Genomic DNA, 17980 nt, shown 5'->3' on the forward strand with positions numbered 1-17980 from the left:
CTCAGTGGTAGAAGGAGGCAGGTGGTCTGACTCCAGAGCTGTGCCCTTACCAACCTTTTCTAACTTCCTTTCTAGGTTCAAATCCTACAGTAGGTGAATAAAATAAAGGTGACCTCTTAGTATCACTTGAATGGGACTTATTATTGGTCCAGCTCCTGTGTATATAAAAATAGTATATAAGTATAATACTCATAAGTATATAAAGGTATAAGGTCATTTCTTGAGTGAATTAGCTCAGAAAATAAATTAAAGCAGACTGAATGCAAAGCTTTCCCTATTTTATAACAACATTTCTGGCTGCTTAGATCAGAGACAGAGATAACTCCACCACTTAATGGCTGTGTGTCTTCAGGCAAAAAACTAAATGAGGTCCTTATTAAAGTGCAGACTCATGGGCCTCACCCCAAAAGATTGATGCAGTAGGTCTGTGATAGGAGCCCTGAATTAGAATATATAACAAGCACCTCAGTGGGAAACACTGCACCAAGCTACAGTTTTTTTAACTGTAAAATGTACAGAGTAATCATTCCATCATTTATTTAAATGCATCCATTTCAGCAGCATAATAACAATGTAGAACTGTGGTTGTCAACCTTGACCGCATATTGGAACCACCTGGGGATATCTAAGAACTAACCATGGCTGGCTGGGGCCTGGCAACAGAATTTTTAAAAGTTCCCAGGTGGTCTAATGTACAGCCAGGATTGGAACCATTGCTCTAGAACAGTGGTTCTCAAAGTGGGGTCCTTAAACCAACAGCATTAGCATCCCTTGTGAATTTACTAGATTCAAACTCTTAGGCTCCAAACCTACTGGGTCAGAAACTCTGAGCCTGGGGACCAGCTATCTGTGTTTAGCAAACCCTTCAATTCAATCTGATGCTTGTTCAAATTCGAGAGCCACTGTCCCAGAACAACAGGCAACACAACATGTAGGAATAAGTACAATCAGCATTGGTACTAATCCAGTTACCCTGTCCGATGAACAACAGTGCCAAACAGGCAGGCCTCCTTCATGCTCCGGGCAGGACAGCATGGCAGAAGGGGTCCTAGTGTCCCACCATATTAATTCCAGATTCTTTTAGCAAACCTTTCTTTTTTTTCCTTTATTTTCAGTATGTATTTATTTATAGTTTTTTATTAAAGTATAGTTGACATAAAATAGTATAATAGTATCAGGCCCACAACATATTAGACCTTTATATACCTTAAAGCAAACCTTTCTATAGAGCTTATTCTGAGGCAGGGACTGTTATAATTACTTTCTATATATAATCAATTCATTTAGTCTTCATAAAAACCTAGGTATTTTTATTATCCTTGGTTTATAGCCAAGAGAACTAAAACACACACAGAAAGGTTAAGTAACTTGCCCAAGGTCACACAGCTAGTAAATGGTGGAGCCCATGTCCAAACTCAGGTAGTCTTCATTTGTTGTTTAACAAATAAAGTTCATTTCCTTTAACCACTCTGCCATGGGGTCTCTCTATCAAGACAAATCCCTCATAGAAAAAATTTTTTGATGATCTACCCCCTGAGGTACCTCACATTTATTTCATCAGGGCCAAAGCATATTCTCCATGGCTCCTGGCTGAGATTTCATAGATATTGAAGGCTGTCTTTGTTACCTGCAAAGCGATGAGACCTCAATTCTTGTCTCCTTGAAGGAAATAATTCAGTCAAGAGACCAAGTGCAGCAAGTAAAGCGAGAATTTATTGGCCATGCAGGAATATACTCAGGAGGGACTGAGCCCGCAAAGAAAGGGGGCCTTGGAGACAGGTTCAAGGGGTTAGCCCAGGACGAGCTGCTGCTGCCCATTGCTCCCCTGGTTGCAAATCTTGTGGTGTCCCTTAGAGCTTAGGAGAAAGAGAGAGGCAAGGAAAAGGCTGAGGGGTAGGGAGGGACGAAGGAGCCAGTGCTCCCTGGAAGAAGAGAAGAGAGCAGTGAGAGTGGCTGGGTCCTCCTGCCTAAGGGCTTTTAAGGGTGGAGAGTTTAGGGGCAATCCCAGGGGAGGATCCTAATAGAGTATTCATCAGCTTTCCAGGTGTGTCCTTTTAGGGTTGTGATCTCCAGTGATTGGTTGATGCCAGGGCAGGGGGTTATTAGTGCTTCTGGTTCTTAGGTCAGCTGGAGCATAGATTGTCTGGTTTTGCTGCTTTTCTGGGCCTGGCGCTAAAACACAACTGAGGCCCTAGCAGGCGTCCCCAAACTATGGCCTGTGGACTGCATGTGGCCCCCTGAGGCCATTTATCCAGCCCCCCCCACTGCACTTCCGGAAGGGGCACCTCTTTCATTGGTGGTCAGTGAGAGCAGCACTGTATGTGGCGGCCCTCCAACGGTCTGAGGGACAGTGAACTGGCCCCTGTGTAACAAGTTTGGGGACCCCTGCTAGAGGTTAATTCTTAAGGGCTATTTTCTGGCCCCCTTGTTTATTTCCTATCTAAGTGGTTTTAGCCTGCATAACTAGCAACAAGCCATGGGAGGAAAGGTCAGGGAGGGTCCGAACTGCATGACCAGTGATATGAAATCAGGGATTCTAAACCGCATGACTAGCAATATTCTCGTGCAGGAAAGGTTACCCTGGGGGTGAGATCCTTCTTTCTCAGGTTTGCCCATTGCTAGGCACCTGGGGCTATCAGCCTACAGTCTTTGCTTTGCTTATGTCTGTCTAGTTGCTTAAAACAATTTCTCACTCACTGAAGGTTGGTAGCAAGCAGAAACTCTTAAAATATTTTAAAATAAATATTACAGTTTTTTTTAATTTGTATTGGAGTGGAATGTGCACTAAAGATTTGTGATGAAGTTAAAAGTTGAGAGTCACATGGCTCTAAGAGAAGGGAAAAAGACAGAAGAGAGATACAACTGCTTCCTAGAGACTGCCCAGTGCCTGCAGGTGTTCTAGAAAGGGCTACCTCCACATACCAGCAGGGGGCGCACACAGCCCTAAATGTAGCTGCTACAGGACAAAACCTTTTAGAATAACCATTGCTTATCCAAATGTAATTTTCTGTTGTCTTTTTAATGTTAAAATTCTTGACTTTTTAAAAATTGTTATTATACGGAAATCATTTTGTCCCATATATGTATATATCTCCAACTCTGTTTATTTCACAACAGAAAGACTATTCTAGTTTTCTACCAAGAGCAAGCAAGATCACGATAGCGGAAGCTGACTGTGTTTTGGGGACCGTAGAGGAAGAAGGCCTTTGAAGAGAGAGTCTCACTTTTTAAAATGTCCTTTAAGGCTATCTTCATAGTACTTAAGGGTTGAAAGTGAGCTTCTTACCATCAATGAAAGAAATTTGACCCCTTTCTATTTTTGTGACATTAAGAAGGACCCTGTTCATCAAGACCTACTTCAGAACTCTGTTCAACTCAAGATGAAAAAGAAATACAAGCCAAAGTTGTACAGTTTGTTTTTAATGACTCATAAATGACAAGTGGCAAATCGAAATCAATTACCATAGTATGAAGCTTAGTTTCATCCACCCCCACCCCCTAAAATAGATGTCTCCCTGGCTCCTTGAATTTTTGTATATGTTCTGATATTACATGAATGAAAGGCTCAGCATAAAACACTATAAATGCATTTGGGGTTAAATTTTGAAGACATGACGCATCAGATGAGGAAGATGTGGCTTTAAGAAATGGAGTCATTGAAAGAGAAATCTGGACCCCACTGACGCGCCCACAGCACCAGAGCAAGGAGGGAATGACTGATTTGTTTCCTTACATAACTCTGAGCCTACCAGTGTGGGTGTACTCAAACAATAGGCCGTCCAGTCTTCTGTTTCTCCACTCTTATAATTACATTCTGTCGTCAGAGTACTAAGTTCAGTTCAGTAGTCATCATGCTACTTTGAATATTTTTATTTTTGAAAGCAAATGAATATCAGTATCAGATACCTTATAAGTCTCATAGCTCTAAAAAATATGCCTACTTTTTCACTAGATTTTTTCTTATCCAGTTTCAGTCTATCATGATAATTCATGTAATTATATAGAGAATAAAGATCACAATAAGGGAGAAAGAAGAATCTATGTAATGTAATTAAAGTGTCATATCCTGATGTTCTTTTCTACTTGAGTTGTGTAACTAATTAAGTAATAAATATGAAATATATCCCAGTGGTAATAGAATTTACTAATGGAAATTCTGTGAATAATTTTTTTGAAGTATGTAATCTATTAAAGCCCTATAGTATTTATAAAGCAATGCCTCTAGCTATACCTTCTAGTACCATAAAGTTTTCTTTTTTAGATTTTATTTATTTATTTTTATAGAGAGAGAGAAAGAAAGAGGGAGAGCAGGAAGCATCAACTCCCATATGTGACTTGAGCAGGCAAGCCCAGGGTTTTGAACTGGCAATCTCAGTGTTGCAGGTCAACACTTTATCCACTGTGCTACCACAGGTTAGGCAAAGTTTTATATTTCTATTACAAGCTGTCATAGAAAATTATGGTAAGGGGAATCATAAGCATCTCAAATCATCTATGGTAAGTGTATTAATGGGTTAGGATGCATTTTTAGATGAAAATGGAAGCTTATCTACTGTTTGGCTAACTTAAGAATAGTCGAGGCCTATTCGCTTTTGGTATTTTTCTGAAGTTGGAAACGGGAGGCAGTCAGACAGACTCCTGCATGCGCCTGACCGGGATCCACCCGGCATGCCCACCAGGGAGCAATGCTCTGCCCATTTGGAGCGTTGCTCTGTTGCAACCAGAGCCATTCTAGCACCTGAGGCAGAGGCCACAGAGCCATCCTCAGTGCCCGGGCCAACTTTGCTCCAATGGAGCCTTGGCTGCGGGAGGGGAAGAGAGAGACAGAGAGAAAGGAGAGGGGGAGAGGTGGAGAAGCAGATGGGCGCTTCTCCTGTGTGCCCTGGCCAAGAGTCGAACCTGGGACCCCTGCACACCAGGCAGACGCTCTACCACTGACCCAACCAGCCAGGGCCGAGGCCTGTTTGCTTTTAATGGCAAACTTTTACACTGTGCAAGGAACTATTGTAGACACTAGGAATGCAAAAAATATTTGTATTTGGGGTGAAAGATGCATTTATTAGGTTGAACTATATGCACTTGCTGTCTTGTAGGTCATAAATAATTGAATGTCGTCAATTTGTTATGTTTCAATTTGATGCATAAGAGTAATGCCAGACAACGTGTAGTAGGTATTCAATGTGTAGTGTGGACCTGTGTGTGACAGGAAGTTGGGGCGGTCAGGAAAGCCCAAGGGGAACAGGGGTCAGGGACTTTGAAGAAAGAGTAGAGCCAAGCAGAAGCAGAGTGTAGACACAAGCTTAAAGGAAAAGACAGACACCAGTGGGAGCGTGAGTGCAGTGTTTGGGAGTGATCAGCAAGCCTGCTCCATGCTTGCCAAGTGTTAGGTTCGGGGAGTAGTTAGGAGACAGGGCTAGAAAGAAGAGGGATCAGCGTGCACGCATGAATGCAACATCCTTATAATATAAACTGAGCAGTTTATCCCTTGTTTGAGGATGGCAAAAACAGAAGCATTGTATTTGTTAATTTTTTTAAGACATTGAGATTATCATTAATTTATATCAGAATATGAGAAGAAAATACAAGTAATGAAGTACATTCACAGTCTAGTCTATTCCATGAAGAATAAAGGGACTGGGATGGTAGAAAACAAAATCCAGGACTTCCTTTGTAAAATGACACATTCCTTGGCAGCTCGGTGAGAGAAGGAGCGTTGGCCTCTTTGGGGATCACTGAGCCTATCTTTATCTAGAAGGGGTGCGGGGGTTTGAATCGCTTCTGGATCAAAACATACCATTGTTGGATTAAAAGTCTGAACTCCAACGGCCAGAGTGGCCTTCCCCGCCGCAGGCCCTGGGAGAAGACGCCCTGTCACGCCTGCCGCAGGTGACCTCACTCTTCAGGTGGTGTTGCTGGGGCGTGACCTTCTCAGCAGCTCAACCACCATCGCAGGAGAAGACACCAGCCAACGCATGACCTTTATAAAGGTAGGAAACTCTTGAAATCCTTCAAGTAATTTCGAAGAGGTGTGGCATGGCTTGGGGAGTTACCAGCGTACCCTTCAGTCTCCGGAGTCACTCCTCAGACACCTGCAGAAGGACCAGGTGTTCTCCTGATGCATTTACACTCACCAGCATCACTTCTCTCACCTCTTCCAGACACGCACCTCTGTTCCTACTGCTGTTCCTACTCCTGCGGTAACTGGCGTAAGCTCTCTGCCTACAGGCAAACACACTTGAATTTTTCAAATTTCACAAAACTCCTAAGGAGAATAAAGGGCAGAGCTGACTAAATTGTGGTTAGGCCTGAGGGCTGAGCCTCTTTGGGTCAAATGGCAGGAAAGCACCTGCAGCAGGCTTTGTTTGAAGATCTGACATGCTCGCCAAGCCGGGTCTTGGTCTAGGCCAGTGTGTGGTGAGCTTACGGCTTGCACATATCCCCACATGGACAATTGGGAAGCAAATTTTATGTTAAATATCTAAGTTAGATATGATCTTAATTTCACCCTCAAAGTGAATTTGTGAAGAGCTAAATGATCTTAATTTGTGGAAAACTGAATAGGTTCCAAGCCTTGGTGAGAAAATAGTGGCCAAAGTGATCCTAAAATAGAAAACTCAGCAAAGGAGACCATTCTGTGTTTCTGGATGTGTCTTGCTCATCCTCCGCCCTGTAGTGTGTGGTCCGTGGTCCACCAGGCTGCTGAGAACTCGGGGTGGCGGGAGGTGGAGCAGAAAGTCCTTCTCTCATTTATTACACCGGCCTCGGGACTATCATCAGTGAACCCAGAAAAAAACATCAAAAAGTTAAGTGTATTTTGCTGGCTTTCATCATCCCAAAATAAGATGTGCTGAGTTAAACTTAGAAAAAGTATGGCTAACCAATACACCCTTATAAAGTGGCCTTTAATCCATATATTTATCCATCGTACTTTCCTCCCACTTTACTGAGGTATAATTACACTTGGCATATAAGTTGCTTTATAATAGCTATTTGTTGTATTCTTAAGAAGTAAATCATTTGTATAATAATTTTCCAGGCGAGAAAAAGTAGAGCTTTAGAAAAAGTTCACGGAGAACTTGGGTCTTTGGTCTAGCCCTCGCGCAGGTCCTTTCCTGGCGGGCAAAGTCTGGAGCTGTGGGCTTTGCTTGTGTAATACCTTGGAAGAGGTTAGACGTTCAGTTGATTTAAAGGCACTGACCCTGGGGCTTTTGCACTGTTTCTGCACCAAATATGGCTTCTATCCCAGAAATGTGGGAACACAGAGTTGGCTGTACTTCCTAATGGGTTTTCCGTCTGTCCACACGAGCACGTGTTTGATGGGTTCTGTGATGTGGCAGCTGTCTGGGATAGACACGCTCAGAGCAGCCGACTGAAAATGGTACATGTGAGCCGGCTTTGCTGTGCACATGCGCGCTCTGCTTCTCACCGGAAACTGATCCCTGCAGAATTTCAGGGGAGCCCTACTCCTTTGTAGTTGGGACTAGCGTGCAAAGGAAAAGATCATGTGAATATACTGTTTTGGGATCCTAATCAAGGGAAGTTTAGAAATTGATTTTCAGAAGAACAAATCATTGATTTTCAGAAAAAAAAAAAGATGAGTAAAACAAGTGAAATGGCAGTTATTAAACACATATGTTGCAAAAGGCAAACACTTGGAAAAAAGTTCTAATCAAAACTCAATTAACTCTAGAGTTGGTTCCCAGATGTTACTTCACAATAGCGGGTGGAGCATCAGAGGCACGAGGTTCCAAGTCCATTTTCTTACACACAGAGGGCAAGCCGGTCTACAGCCCAGCACCTGTGCAGCACCAGGTTAAGGAAGCAGATAGAAGGATTGCATATCAGAATTTATTTTTGTATATTGACCAAATGTGCATTATAATATTAAATCTAAGATTCTTACAAGTCACTGGATTTATATCAATTATGTATATAAGGAAGATGGCAGCAGAGTAGGTGGAAGCTACGTTCACCTGCTCCTGGCCCTAAACTGGATTTACAACTAAATTGTGGAGCAATCAGCCTGAATAACCAACTGATGACTAGCTGAACTGAAATACTGTAAACAAGGCTTTACAGAAGAAGTCACCCAGAGACTGGTAAGAAGGACAGAGACTCAGAAAGGGCTAGCCCCCGCACCCAGGTGTGGCGGCTGAGAAGCTGGAGGGATACTGAGGCTGTACAACTCCCCCCGCCTCCAGGAGTGTGTGGCCTCAACCCCATGCAGGGTTCTCCAACCCAGAGTGACTGTGATGAGAAGAGGAGCCCACCTAGCATTTGGTGGTGAAAATCAGTGGGGATTCAGCCTGCCTGGGAGCCCCAGACGCCACTTCCCCAGGGACAAGCCCTCCTATTGTCACAGCACCAGCCTGGGGAGTGCAGCGCTCAGTCCCCGACTGCGGGTAAGGCCACTCTGCCATGCCCTGTCCTGCAGAGGGGTCTGCTGGCTGTACTCAGCAGTGCCCTTTGGGGCTCTCATTTTCTGGGGAGGGTATTGATGGAGACTCGGTGACTAAACTGTGTGGCTTTGGAAAGGAGACAGGTCTCCCTTTCTCAAATGCACAGTGGGCACCACCATTCCCATTAGTTGAAACACTTAGTCGGCCCCAACCTGCTGGGTTCAGCTGCTCAGGCAGACCAGAGTGCCACAAAGAGCTAGGACTTTTTAGAGCATGTCTCCCAGGGAAGCTTTTGTCCGGGAACCAAACAGCCCAGAGCTGGGGTGTGTGGCTGCATAACAAGGAGGGCACTGCTATCTCCCCTGCAAGCTCAGCCTGCACTACCCCCAGGAAAGAGAGGAAGTGCCCGCCCCCTCCTACAGCCTTGCAGGCACCACCCCCAACAGGAGACTGCTTAGATCTGCCCAGCTGAGCTCAGTTCATCAGGCGAAGGGAGAGCAGCTCAGAGCTGGGACGTTCAGAATGAGAGTCCTCCAGAGGCTATTGTCTGGGACCCTAGAGGAAGTGCTTAGCCCCCTCCTGCAGGCGGGCTGGCATCACCCCCAACAGGATACTCTCTTGATCTGTTTTCCTAAGCCCAGTGGCTCTGCCTGGCAGAGCTTGCTCCTGCAGGAGGGACAGCTGGCTGCACCCAGCGTGAACCTATGGCATGCCCCTCCTGGGTAAACTAAAGTTGGACACTCTGGCAAAGACTCAGTGGGAGTGGATTTGACTCTGGAGCAGGGACCATTTTCCTTTCTTTGAGTGTCTGACCATGTATTTGTGGATTGGAAGAATCAACATTAAAATGTCCATACTACCCAAAGCTATCTGTAAGATTCAATGCAATGTATATTAAAATACCAATGGCATATTTTACAAATCTAGAACAAATACTACAAAGATTTATTTGGAACCAAAAAAAGACCCTGAATAGTCTCAGCAATCTTGAGAAAGAAGAACAAAGTGGGAGATATTATATTTCCTGATATCAAGCTATATTACAGGGCCGATGTAATAAAAACAGCATGGTACTGGCATAAGGACAGGCATACAGATCAATGGAACAGAACAGAGAGCTCAAAAATAAACTTACGCCTTTATGGTTAATTAATATTTGACAAAAGAGGCAAGAGTATACAATGGAGTAAAGGCAGTCTTCTCAATAAATGGTGTTGGGAAAATAGGACAAGTACATGCAAAAAATAAAACTAGACTACCAACTTACATCATACATGAGAATGAATAAATTTAAAATGGATAAAAGACTTAAATGTAAGTCAAAAGTGCTGGCGAGGGTGTGGAGAAAAGGGAACCCTCCTGCACTGCTGGTGGGAATGCAGACTGGTGCAGCCACAGTGGAAAACAGTGTGGAGTTACCTCCAAAAATTAAAACTGGAACTGCTTTTTGACCCAGTGATCCTATTTCTGGAAATATAACCTAAGAAACCTAAAACACTAATTTAAAAGAATATATGCATTATTTACAACAGCCAAGATTTGGAAGCAGCCCAAGTGCCCATCAGTACATGAGTGGGGAAAAAAAGCTGTGGTACATTTATACAATGGAATACTACTCAGTCATAAAAAAGAAGTAAATCTTACCTTTTGCAACAACATGGATGGACCTGGAGATTATTACGCTAAGTGAAATAAACCAGTCAGAGAAAAACAAATACCATATAATCTCACTTATATATGGAATTTAATAAACAAAATAAAATGACGAGCAAAATAGAAATGGATACATGGAACAGACTGACAGTTGTCAGAAGGGTGGGGAGTTAGGAGACTGGATGAAAGAAGATGAAGGAATTAGCCAAAAAACATATACATAATTCACAGACATAGACAGCTGTGTCTATGGGAAAGGGGGTGGGGCTCGGTGGAGGTGAGCGGAGGTGCGCAAACGGGGACAGGAAGAGACTTGACTGGGAGTGGAGGGCGCACGGTGCAGTGAGCAGATGATGTTTTATTGAGTTGTACACTTGAAACCTGTGTGGTTTTGCAAACCAATGTCACCTCAATAAATTCAATTTAAAAAATAAAAAGTAAGTAAAAATATACCCTAAATGAATGGTGGCCACCATATTAGGAAATACAGTTAAAAAATAAGGTAGCTCTAACTAAGATATTAATAGAGAAAAAAAAGTCCAAGATTTAACAGGTAAAGAAAAGGGAACACTATAAAAAATGTGTATAGGAAGAAAGTATGTGTGTACGTATTGTTAGTCCTTTGCAAGTACCTCTGGGTGGTTTTCCCCTTTCCCTTTCCACATCTCCTCTTTTCCTGTTTCAAAGTTAAAGTTGGTGACATGTAGTCTGAGGATCACAATGAAGATAGGCTGAGACCTTAGTGAATTAACTGTAGGAAAATCCTAAAACCTTACAGCCCTATCGCAAATTCCCTTACCTGTCACTTGAAAAAAAAATCCTATTGGATTACTGACAAAACAAAAACAAACACAAAAAGCAACTAAATCCATTTGTTTTTTTAGTGGACCTTGTCAGCTTGGAAGATAGACATGTAAAATACTATTTTCAGGGTGTTTTGTTTTTGTTTTTTTTTGTATTTTTCTGAAGCTGGAAACGGGGAGAGACAGTCAGACAGACTCCCGCATGCGCCCGACCAGGATCCACCCGGCACGCCCACCAGGGGCGACGCTCTGCCCACCAGGGGGCGATGCTCTGCCCCTCCGGGGCGTCGCTCTGCCGCGACCAGAGCCACTCTAGCACCTGGGGCAGAGGCCAAGGAGCCATCCCCAGCGCCCAGGCCATCTTTGCTCCAATGGAGCCTTGGCTGCGGGAGGGGAAGAGAGAGACAGAGAGGAGGGGGGGGTGGAGAAGCAAATGGGTGCATCTCCTATGTGCCCTGGCCAGGAATCGAACCCGGGTCCCCCACACGCCAGGCCGACGCTCTACCGCTGAGCCAACCGGCCAGGGCCACAGGGTGTTTTTTTTAAAATGATCATTTATAAGTCTTCTCATTCTGTTTACCCTAAAACAAAGGCATAGATTAAGAGCAATTTGTGTTACTTACCCACTTTTTTCTCCCATAAAAATGTCAAAAGTTTCCGTACTTGTTGGTCGGGAGTGTTAAAATCAAAAGATGGATTAGTCCAGTTGTATTTGCAGAAAACAGTTGTCCGAGTGGAGTAGCTTCTGGCTTTGTCCTGATTTGGGCATCACAATTTGGGAAAGGTGGAAATGAAACCATGAGGTCAGTGTTTTGAGCAGAGAGCAGAACTGAGGCAAGTTCTGACAAAGGTCCCTTCCTGGGGTATCATTTCAAGACTGAGAAGGAGCTCTGCTTCGCTTCTGTCTGAAAAATCAGACAGAAGGCGTTTGTTTTGAGACAGCATGAGAGAGAGTTCAGCTCACTCTAAGCCTAACATTTCAGTTCTGTCTGAGTCTCTGCAGTGAACTAAGTGCCCCTCTAGGGTTGAAGAGAACATGTGAACCACACAGGTGGCAGGAACTGTCCAAGCTGCTCATTATCTGCACCAAGCAGACACCCCAGGGCCTTTTGGGATCAGCATGAGCTCTTCTTTAACTTCTCCTTTACCAGACTTAACAAATCCTAAACTAGCAGGGTCTCTAAAAAAATGAGACTATTGAAGGGTTAGAAAAGAAACTTATAACCAGAAAGGAACTTTAAGAAGGCAAGGTTAGCCTGGACTGTACGCTTCCCCATAACATCTCCTGTTGCCTTTCCTCGTCTGCTTCTGCGGAAGTGTACAGACCTATTGACTTCCAAAGTTTCTGATTCTCGTCTTGAAGTATAAAATAAATGATCACAGACGTGAACATCATCATTTCTTATGTACCCTAAGGGTTTTTATTGATTCTTTCAATAATATGCAGCCGTGTTCTTTGGGAGATCATTTTCTGAACACGTTGGAACCCAAGTTCTCACGTAGTCCACAAAGTCCTCCATTCTAAGTAAAATATTACTTTCACCAGGCTAATAGCTTCTGTCAGGGATTTTGACATCTGGTGGTCACGGGCATATCTTCTCACCAAAGAGCCTCTGTAACCCAGGTGCCCAGAGACTGTGGAATGAAAATAGTCTGATTTAGGTGTAACTGCTCATAAACTGTTAGCCTGGGAAGGGAGCTCAGAAGTGATGCATGAAGTTTTTCTACTATTCTCTTTAAATACTCAAAAGCATTTAAGTTCCACAAAAAAATGAGAGGCATGATGGTGGAATGGAAGATGATTTCCCTAATTTGAATTCGTAGCTTGCTCCTGCTTTGAGTTAGCAAAGTGAATCTCAGCAAGTTACCTAACTATATGGCCCTTAGTTTTCTCATTTGCAAAATGAGTTGTAAAGCTCATGTATGTACTAGGTTTTTGTGTGTGTGTGTCACCTGGTTAAGTTGGTACTATGTTTCTCAGAGTCCCTCACCTGTATGGTTCCAGTTTAGAATTAGCCCACAAAGAACCTTGCATGAGAAGTGGGAGACAGTGAAATATAGAAAAGAAAGTTTTTAGCAATAGGTGATTTTAAAGGCTCTTAGCATAAGTAACTTCATTTAACTTCTCTTTTGTTTTAAACTCTAATTAACCTCAGAACTTACTGAGGTTTAAAACTCCCTACTCCTGGCCTTGCCAAATTGCAGAGGTGTCAGGGGTAGGTCATAAATCCTAGAATATTTAGGAATGTTTTTATTAAGTATGCGAAACATTTATCACTACTGTGTTATTATCTTCAAAAGCTTATAGCCTTAGTGTGTAGAAATATTTTTCCTTTTTAATGGATCCTATAAATGTTGTAATAAGACAGTAAAATTTAATGAGCTTGTTAGTGACATTAATGAACATGATTTATTGCCTTTCTACCGTGCCTTGTTGAGCTTTCCCCCTCCTTCCTACCCCAACCGGTGTGTGATTTTGTCTTTAAAAACTGGCCCCAAACTGTGTTTGGGCCGCATGACTTGAAATGACTTAGGTCTCCATGCAGTTGCCAGCTTTAAAATAAAGACTCCTTAATTTGGCTACTTAATTGGTGTGGCAAAACGTCTGTTTCTCGCTGTTCTGATACAACAACAGAGCAAGGGAGTAGCATTACCTTCTGAAGGTCCTTTCAGAAAGATGCAGTGACGTGCAAACATGAGATGCCCCCAGTTTCCAGCTGGTCCTCACCCCCTGCTCCCCATACTCAGTTCTTCTTCCTTGCTGGCCCTGCTGACCAACAGAGCCCAGGCCTGCCACCAGTTGCTTGCTAGGGGACTCACAGGGCAGCAATGACATGGAGGCAATAGCTTGCTTACACCTATCCAAGAGCTCTTCCTTAGTGGTTCCACCTTAGTGGCCCCCTAGCCAGGCTTGGCTTCCTTGAATTCTCAGGCAGACTGGCTTGTGACTTATTATCTTATACTCCAACACCCACTTCCAAACCTTCACTTTCTGGACTCCTCCTGCAATTGTGTGGCGTGGAATGCCCATAATAAATCTGTTAGGATGGAACACAGCTGTTCTTCTTCCCTAACTGAACCCAACCTCTCACCAGTCACCTTTAAAGGCTTTGCAAAGCAATGTAGTTGCTTCAACCTTTGCAAAAGCTGTTCCCTTACTAATGATCGCTTACTTAACTTTTGGAATGGAATGTTAATTGGGGTTAGTCACTATATACATTATTTTGTCTAATATATGTGTGAAAATCTCTGTGGTTCTGGCATAAATGGGTAAGTGCAAAGAAAAAACAACAAATGGCATCGCAAGGAGGAGTCAAGCTGTTTTCTTTGCAGGGATCCAGATGTTTTCTTACTAACACCACAAATTCAAGGCACTCTGAGATGTTTACTTTGCAGTTAACAAAGGGAAGAGATCCCTTCCTGACAGTTTTACTTGAATGTTTAATTGCTAGTTGTGCTGTATGCTGGAGGAAAATGTGATCCTCTAAGTCTTTACATTTTTTCTTAGTTTTGCAAATATAATGCCTGACACACATACATACCTCATTTCCCCTCCCTCCTCCCTGGTGGTTTTAACTTTTTAAACTGTTGGAGAACTGAAACGATCTAACTCTGGTGTAGATAAATATATGCTACTTGTCTCATACTCTGTGACGTACTTATTTAATGGTTATGTCTTGAGGTCCTCGGTGTTGTTAAAACACAAACAAAACCCACCTGATTCACACTAGCACTGGGTGAGATGGGACACCTGCAGGAACCCTTCCCGAGCATGTCTCCCCCTGATGGTCATTCATTAATATTACAAAAAACCAAAATGCCTTCTGGAATATAACCAGAGCCCCAAAACAAGAAGAAATGCTTCTTCCTTTGAAGGTACAATACGTTTTTTAAGCACCTTCCCATTCCAACACATCTCTTTTCTACAGAGACAACTGGTTACACCGAGATAATTGTCAGATCATTTTGTGTCTCTTCTAAGCATTTAATTATGTTTTGGGAAGTTTTTCTGCATTTTCTGAACATATAAAACCAAAACCCTTCTTTTCCTTAGATACAAGAAAACCTCCCAAAAGAAAACTGTACCCCAGCCCTGGCCGGTTGGCTCAGCGGTAGAGCGTCGGCCTAGCGTGCGGAGGACCCTGGTTCGATTCCCGGCCAAGGCACACAGGAGAAGTGCCCATTTGCTTCTCCACCCCCTCCGCTGCGCTTTCCTCTCTGTCTCTCTCTTCCCCTTCCGCAGCCAAGGCTCCATTGGAGCAAAGATGGCCCGGGCGCTGGGGATGGCTCTGTGGCCTCTGCCTCAGGCGCTAGAGTGGCTCTGGTCGCAACATGGCGACACCCAGGATGGGCAGAGCATCGCCCCCTGGTGGGCAGAGAGTCGCCCCCTGGTGGGCGTGCCGGGTGGATCCCGGTCGGGCGCATGCGGGAGTCTGACTGTTTCTCCCCGTTTCTAGCTTCAGAAAAAAGAAAAACAAGAAAGAAAAAAAAAGAAAACTGTACCCCAACCAATGTTTTCTGTTAGCCATGCATTCATTCATTTAGTTGTATCTAACACAGTGGTTTTCAACCCTGGCTGTGCACTAGAATTCCCTTAGATGCTTTGAAAAATATGGATACTGGGCCAATTATACTTCAAACAAGTCTGATTTGGTCTCAACTAGTGTCTTGGTGTTGGTATTTTTAACCTCCTGTGGTGACTGTAATGTGCTGCCGTGGTTGAGAACTACAAGCACCTACTATGTGGCATCCACTGTGGTAAGTGATGAGGCTTTAATGGAAGGGATACAACTCGGCCGCACTGACCTTCTGACATCACCATTCTGTCCACACATACTGTCCCCTCTGTTTGGAACACTTCCCTTGTTCATTGCTTAATTAACTCTTCATCTTCTGTGTCTCAGATGTCTCCCTTATTCAAAGACATTGCTGTCCTTCCATTTAAATTAGGTCCCATATTTTGGGACATTACTTGTCCTCCTACCATCTCTTCTCTTTTTTTTTTTAAACACATGTCCCAGTTGTAATTACAGGTATTTCTTCCCATTGGAACTCTCATAATCAGAACTCAGGACCAAATAGATTTTGGTAATGAGGAAAAGAGTGACATTTATCTGAAGGGAATGGAGTTTAAGCTTCAGGGTCCTTGTGGTAGATTAAATAACAACCCCTCAAAGATTCTAATCTCTAATCACATGTTCTAATTTCCAGAACTAGTGACTGTGTTACCTTACATAGTAAAAGGACTTTGCAGATGTGATTAACTTAAAGACCTTGAGATGGAGACAATATTCTGGTTTATTCAGATATGTCCAGTGTAATCCAGGGATCTGTTTGAGGGTCAAAGAGAAGATGCAAGGAAAAAAGCAGAGGTCAGAGAGAAAAATGATACTACACTGCTTGTTTTGAAGATAGAGGAAGGGGTCCTGTGCCGCAGCCTGCTCGGGAAGTGGAGACCTGAGTGGGGGCGACAGAGGATTAATGAAAACACAAAGACACAGATAGAGTTTGGGCCAGGTGGGACATTGTGCTCTGATGGAGACACAATGACCCCGAGAGCCTGTGGTAGCACTGTGTGCTTGCTGCCCTGCTTCTGGCATCAATACCACACAGCCTCCAAGTTGTTTTAGTGACCTTGCCCTGCCAGGTCACTCAAGGCCGAGCAGGGCCCTTCCTCTGCTCTCAGCTGTATGTAGGCTGGACCCATTCAGATGCAATGGCTCTCTACAGTCCTCTGCCAAGGAGTGGGGGCAGATTTCTAGAAGGCAAAGAAATGGATTCTCCTGACAGGCCCCAGAAGGAATATAGCACTGCTTACACTTTGGTTTGATCCTAGTGAAACTAATTTTGGACTTCTGACCTCCTGAACTGTAAGGAAGTAATTAGTGTTGCTTTCAGTCTGAAAGTTTGTGATACTTTGTTCTGGTGACACTAGGGAACTAATACATCCTCCCTTTGTATAGGCCCCTTCCAAGATCTTGGGAGAGACTCTGAAAGTTTGTTCACACACTCCAGTGTTTCTCTAAAGCTTGCAGAATTAAAATATTTTTACTATAATTGATTAAGTTTGCTGTCTCTGTACTTAGATTTCCCAAGGCTTTCTTTTCCTTTGGTTGAGTAGCATGGAATGACTACACACATTTTTGGGCTCTTGCTAAGCATATATGCAGCTGGGGATACTTTGGTTTGCATTTAATAAGATAAATTTCTTTAAAAATTTTTTTTTAATTTATTGATTTTAAAGAGAGAGGAAGGGAGTGAGACAAGAACATTGATCTGTTCCTGTATGTGCTCTGATCAGGAATTGTACCCACAACCTTAGCATTTCAGGATGATGCTCTAGCCAACTAAGCTATCTGGCCAAAGCTAGTGGGATAAGTTTCAGTGGTTCATGGTCACTTGCATACAGTGCTAAGTTAAGAACGGATCGTGCCTGACCAGGTGGTGGTGCAGTGGATAGAGAGTCAGACTGGGACACAGAGGACCCAGGTTCAAAACCCCAAGGTCGTCAACTTGGGCATGGGCTTTTCTGGTTTGAGCCCCAGGTCGCTAGCTTGAGCAAGGGGTCACTCAGTCTGCTATAGTCCCCTGGTCAAAATACATATGAGAAAGTAATCAATGAACAACTAAGGTGCCTCAATGAAGAATTGATGCTTCTCATCTATCTCCTTTCCTGTCTGTCTCTCTCTTTCTCTCTCTCTCACACATGCACATACACACACACAAAGAGCAAATCACTTGAACACTAGGGAAAGGTTGAAATTCTTGGCTGATTTGACATCATTTATGGGCATCAATGAAAATATTATAAAGTTAATGACACAACCACAAGGAAGACATCCATGACAAATTGGTTAATAAGTATCATCAATTCGAAGAGTATTTAATATTTGTGATTAATTTGTGATTTGTTACTGCAAAAGAAAATGTAAAATGCCATGAAATCTTAAAATTTTTATATGAAAGAAATTTGATAGAGGTTTTTCTCAATTCAGTAATAATCCTAGGGAGTTAATGACATTTCCAAGAACAAACTGTTTTGACTGAGAAAGAGCCCTTGAATGGGTGGGCAGGAGACACCCTAAGGGTGGCTTGGTTGGACAAGTGTGCCAGAATTCAGAGGTG

The 17980-nt window shown here is 43.3% G+C and overlaps 1 protein-coding gene across 4 annotated transcripts in view; it reads left to right on the forward strand.

Moving 5' to 3' along the window:
• Positions 1-4111, forward strand: part of SNX31 (sorting nexin 31) — an 81605-nt gene extending 77494 nt beyond the window's left edge. For all 4 annotated transcript variants that reach the window (XM_066264639.1, XM_066264637.1, XM_066264638.1 and 1 more), the window contains one exon: positions 3118-4111. In XM_066264639.1, the coding sequence (XP_066120736.1) occupies positions 3118-3210 (93 nt within the window). In that variant the 3' untranslated portion in view covers positions 3211-4111. The remainder of the gene's footprint in view (positions 1-3117) is intronic.
• The last annotated feature ends 13869 nt before the right edge of the window (positions 4112-17980 follow it).

Source organism: Saccopteryx bilineata, chromosome 3, assembly GCF_036850765.1.
Source record: "Saccopteryx bilineata isolate mSacBil1 chromosome 3, mSacBil1_pri_phased_curated, whole genome shotgun sequence".
NCBI lineage: Eukaryota > Metazoa > Chordata > Mammalia > Chiroptera > Emballonuridae > Saccopteryx > Saccopteryx bilineata.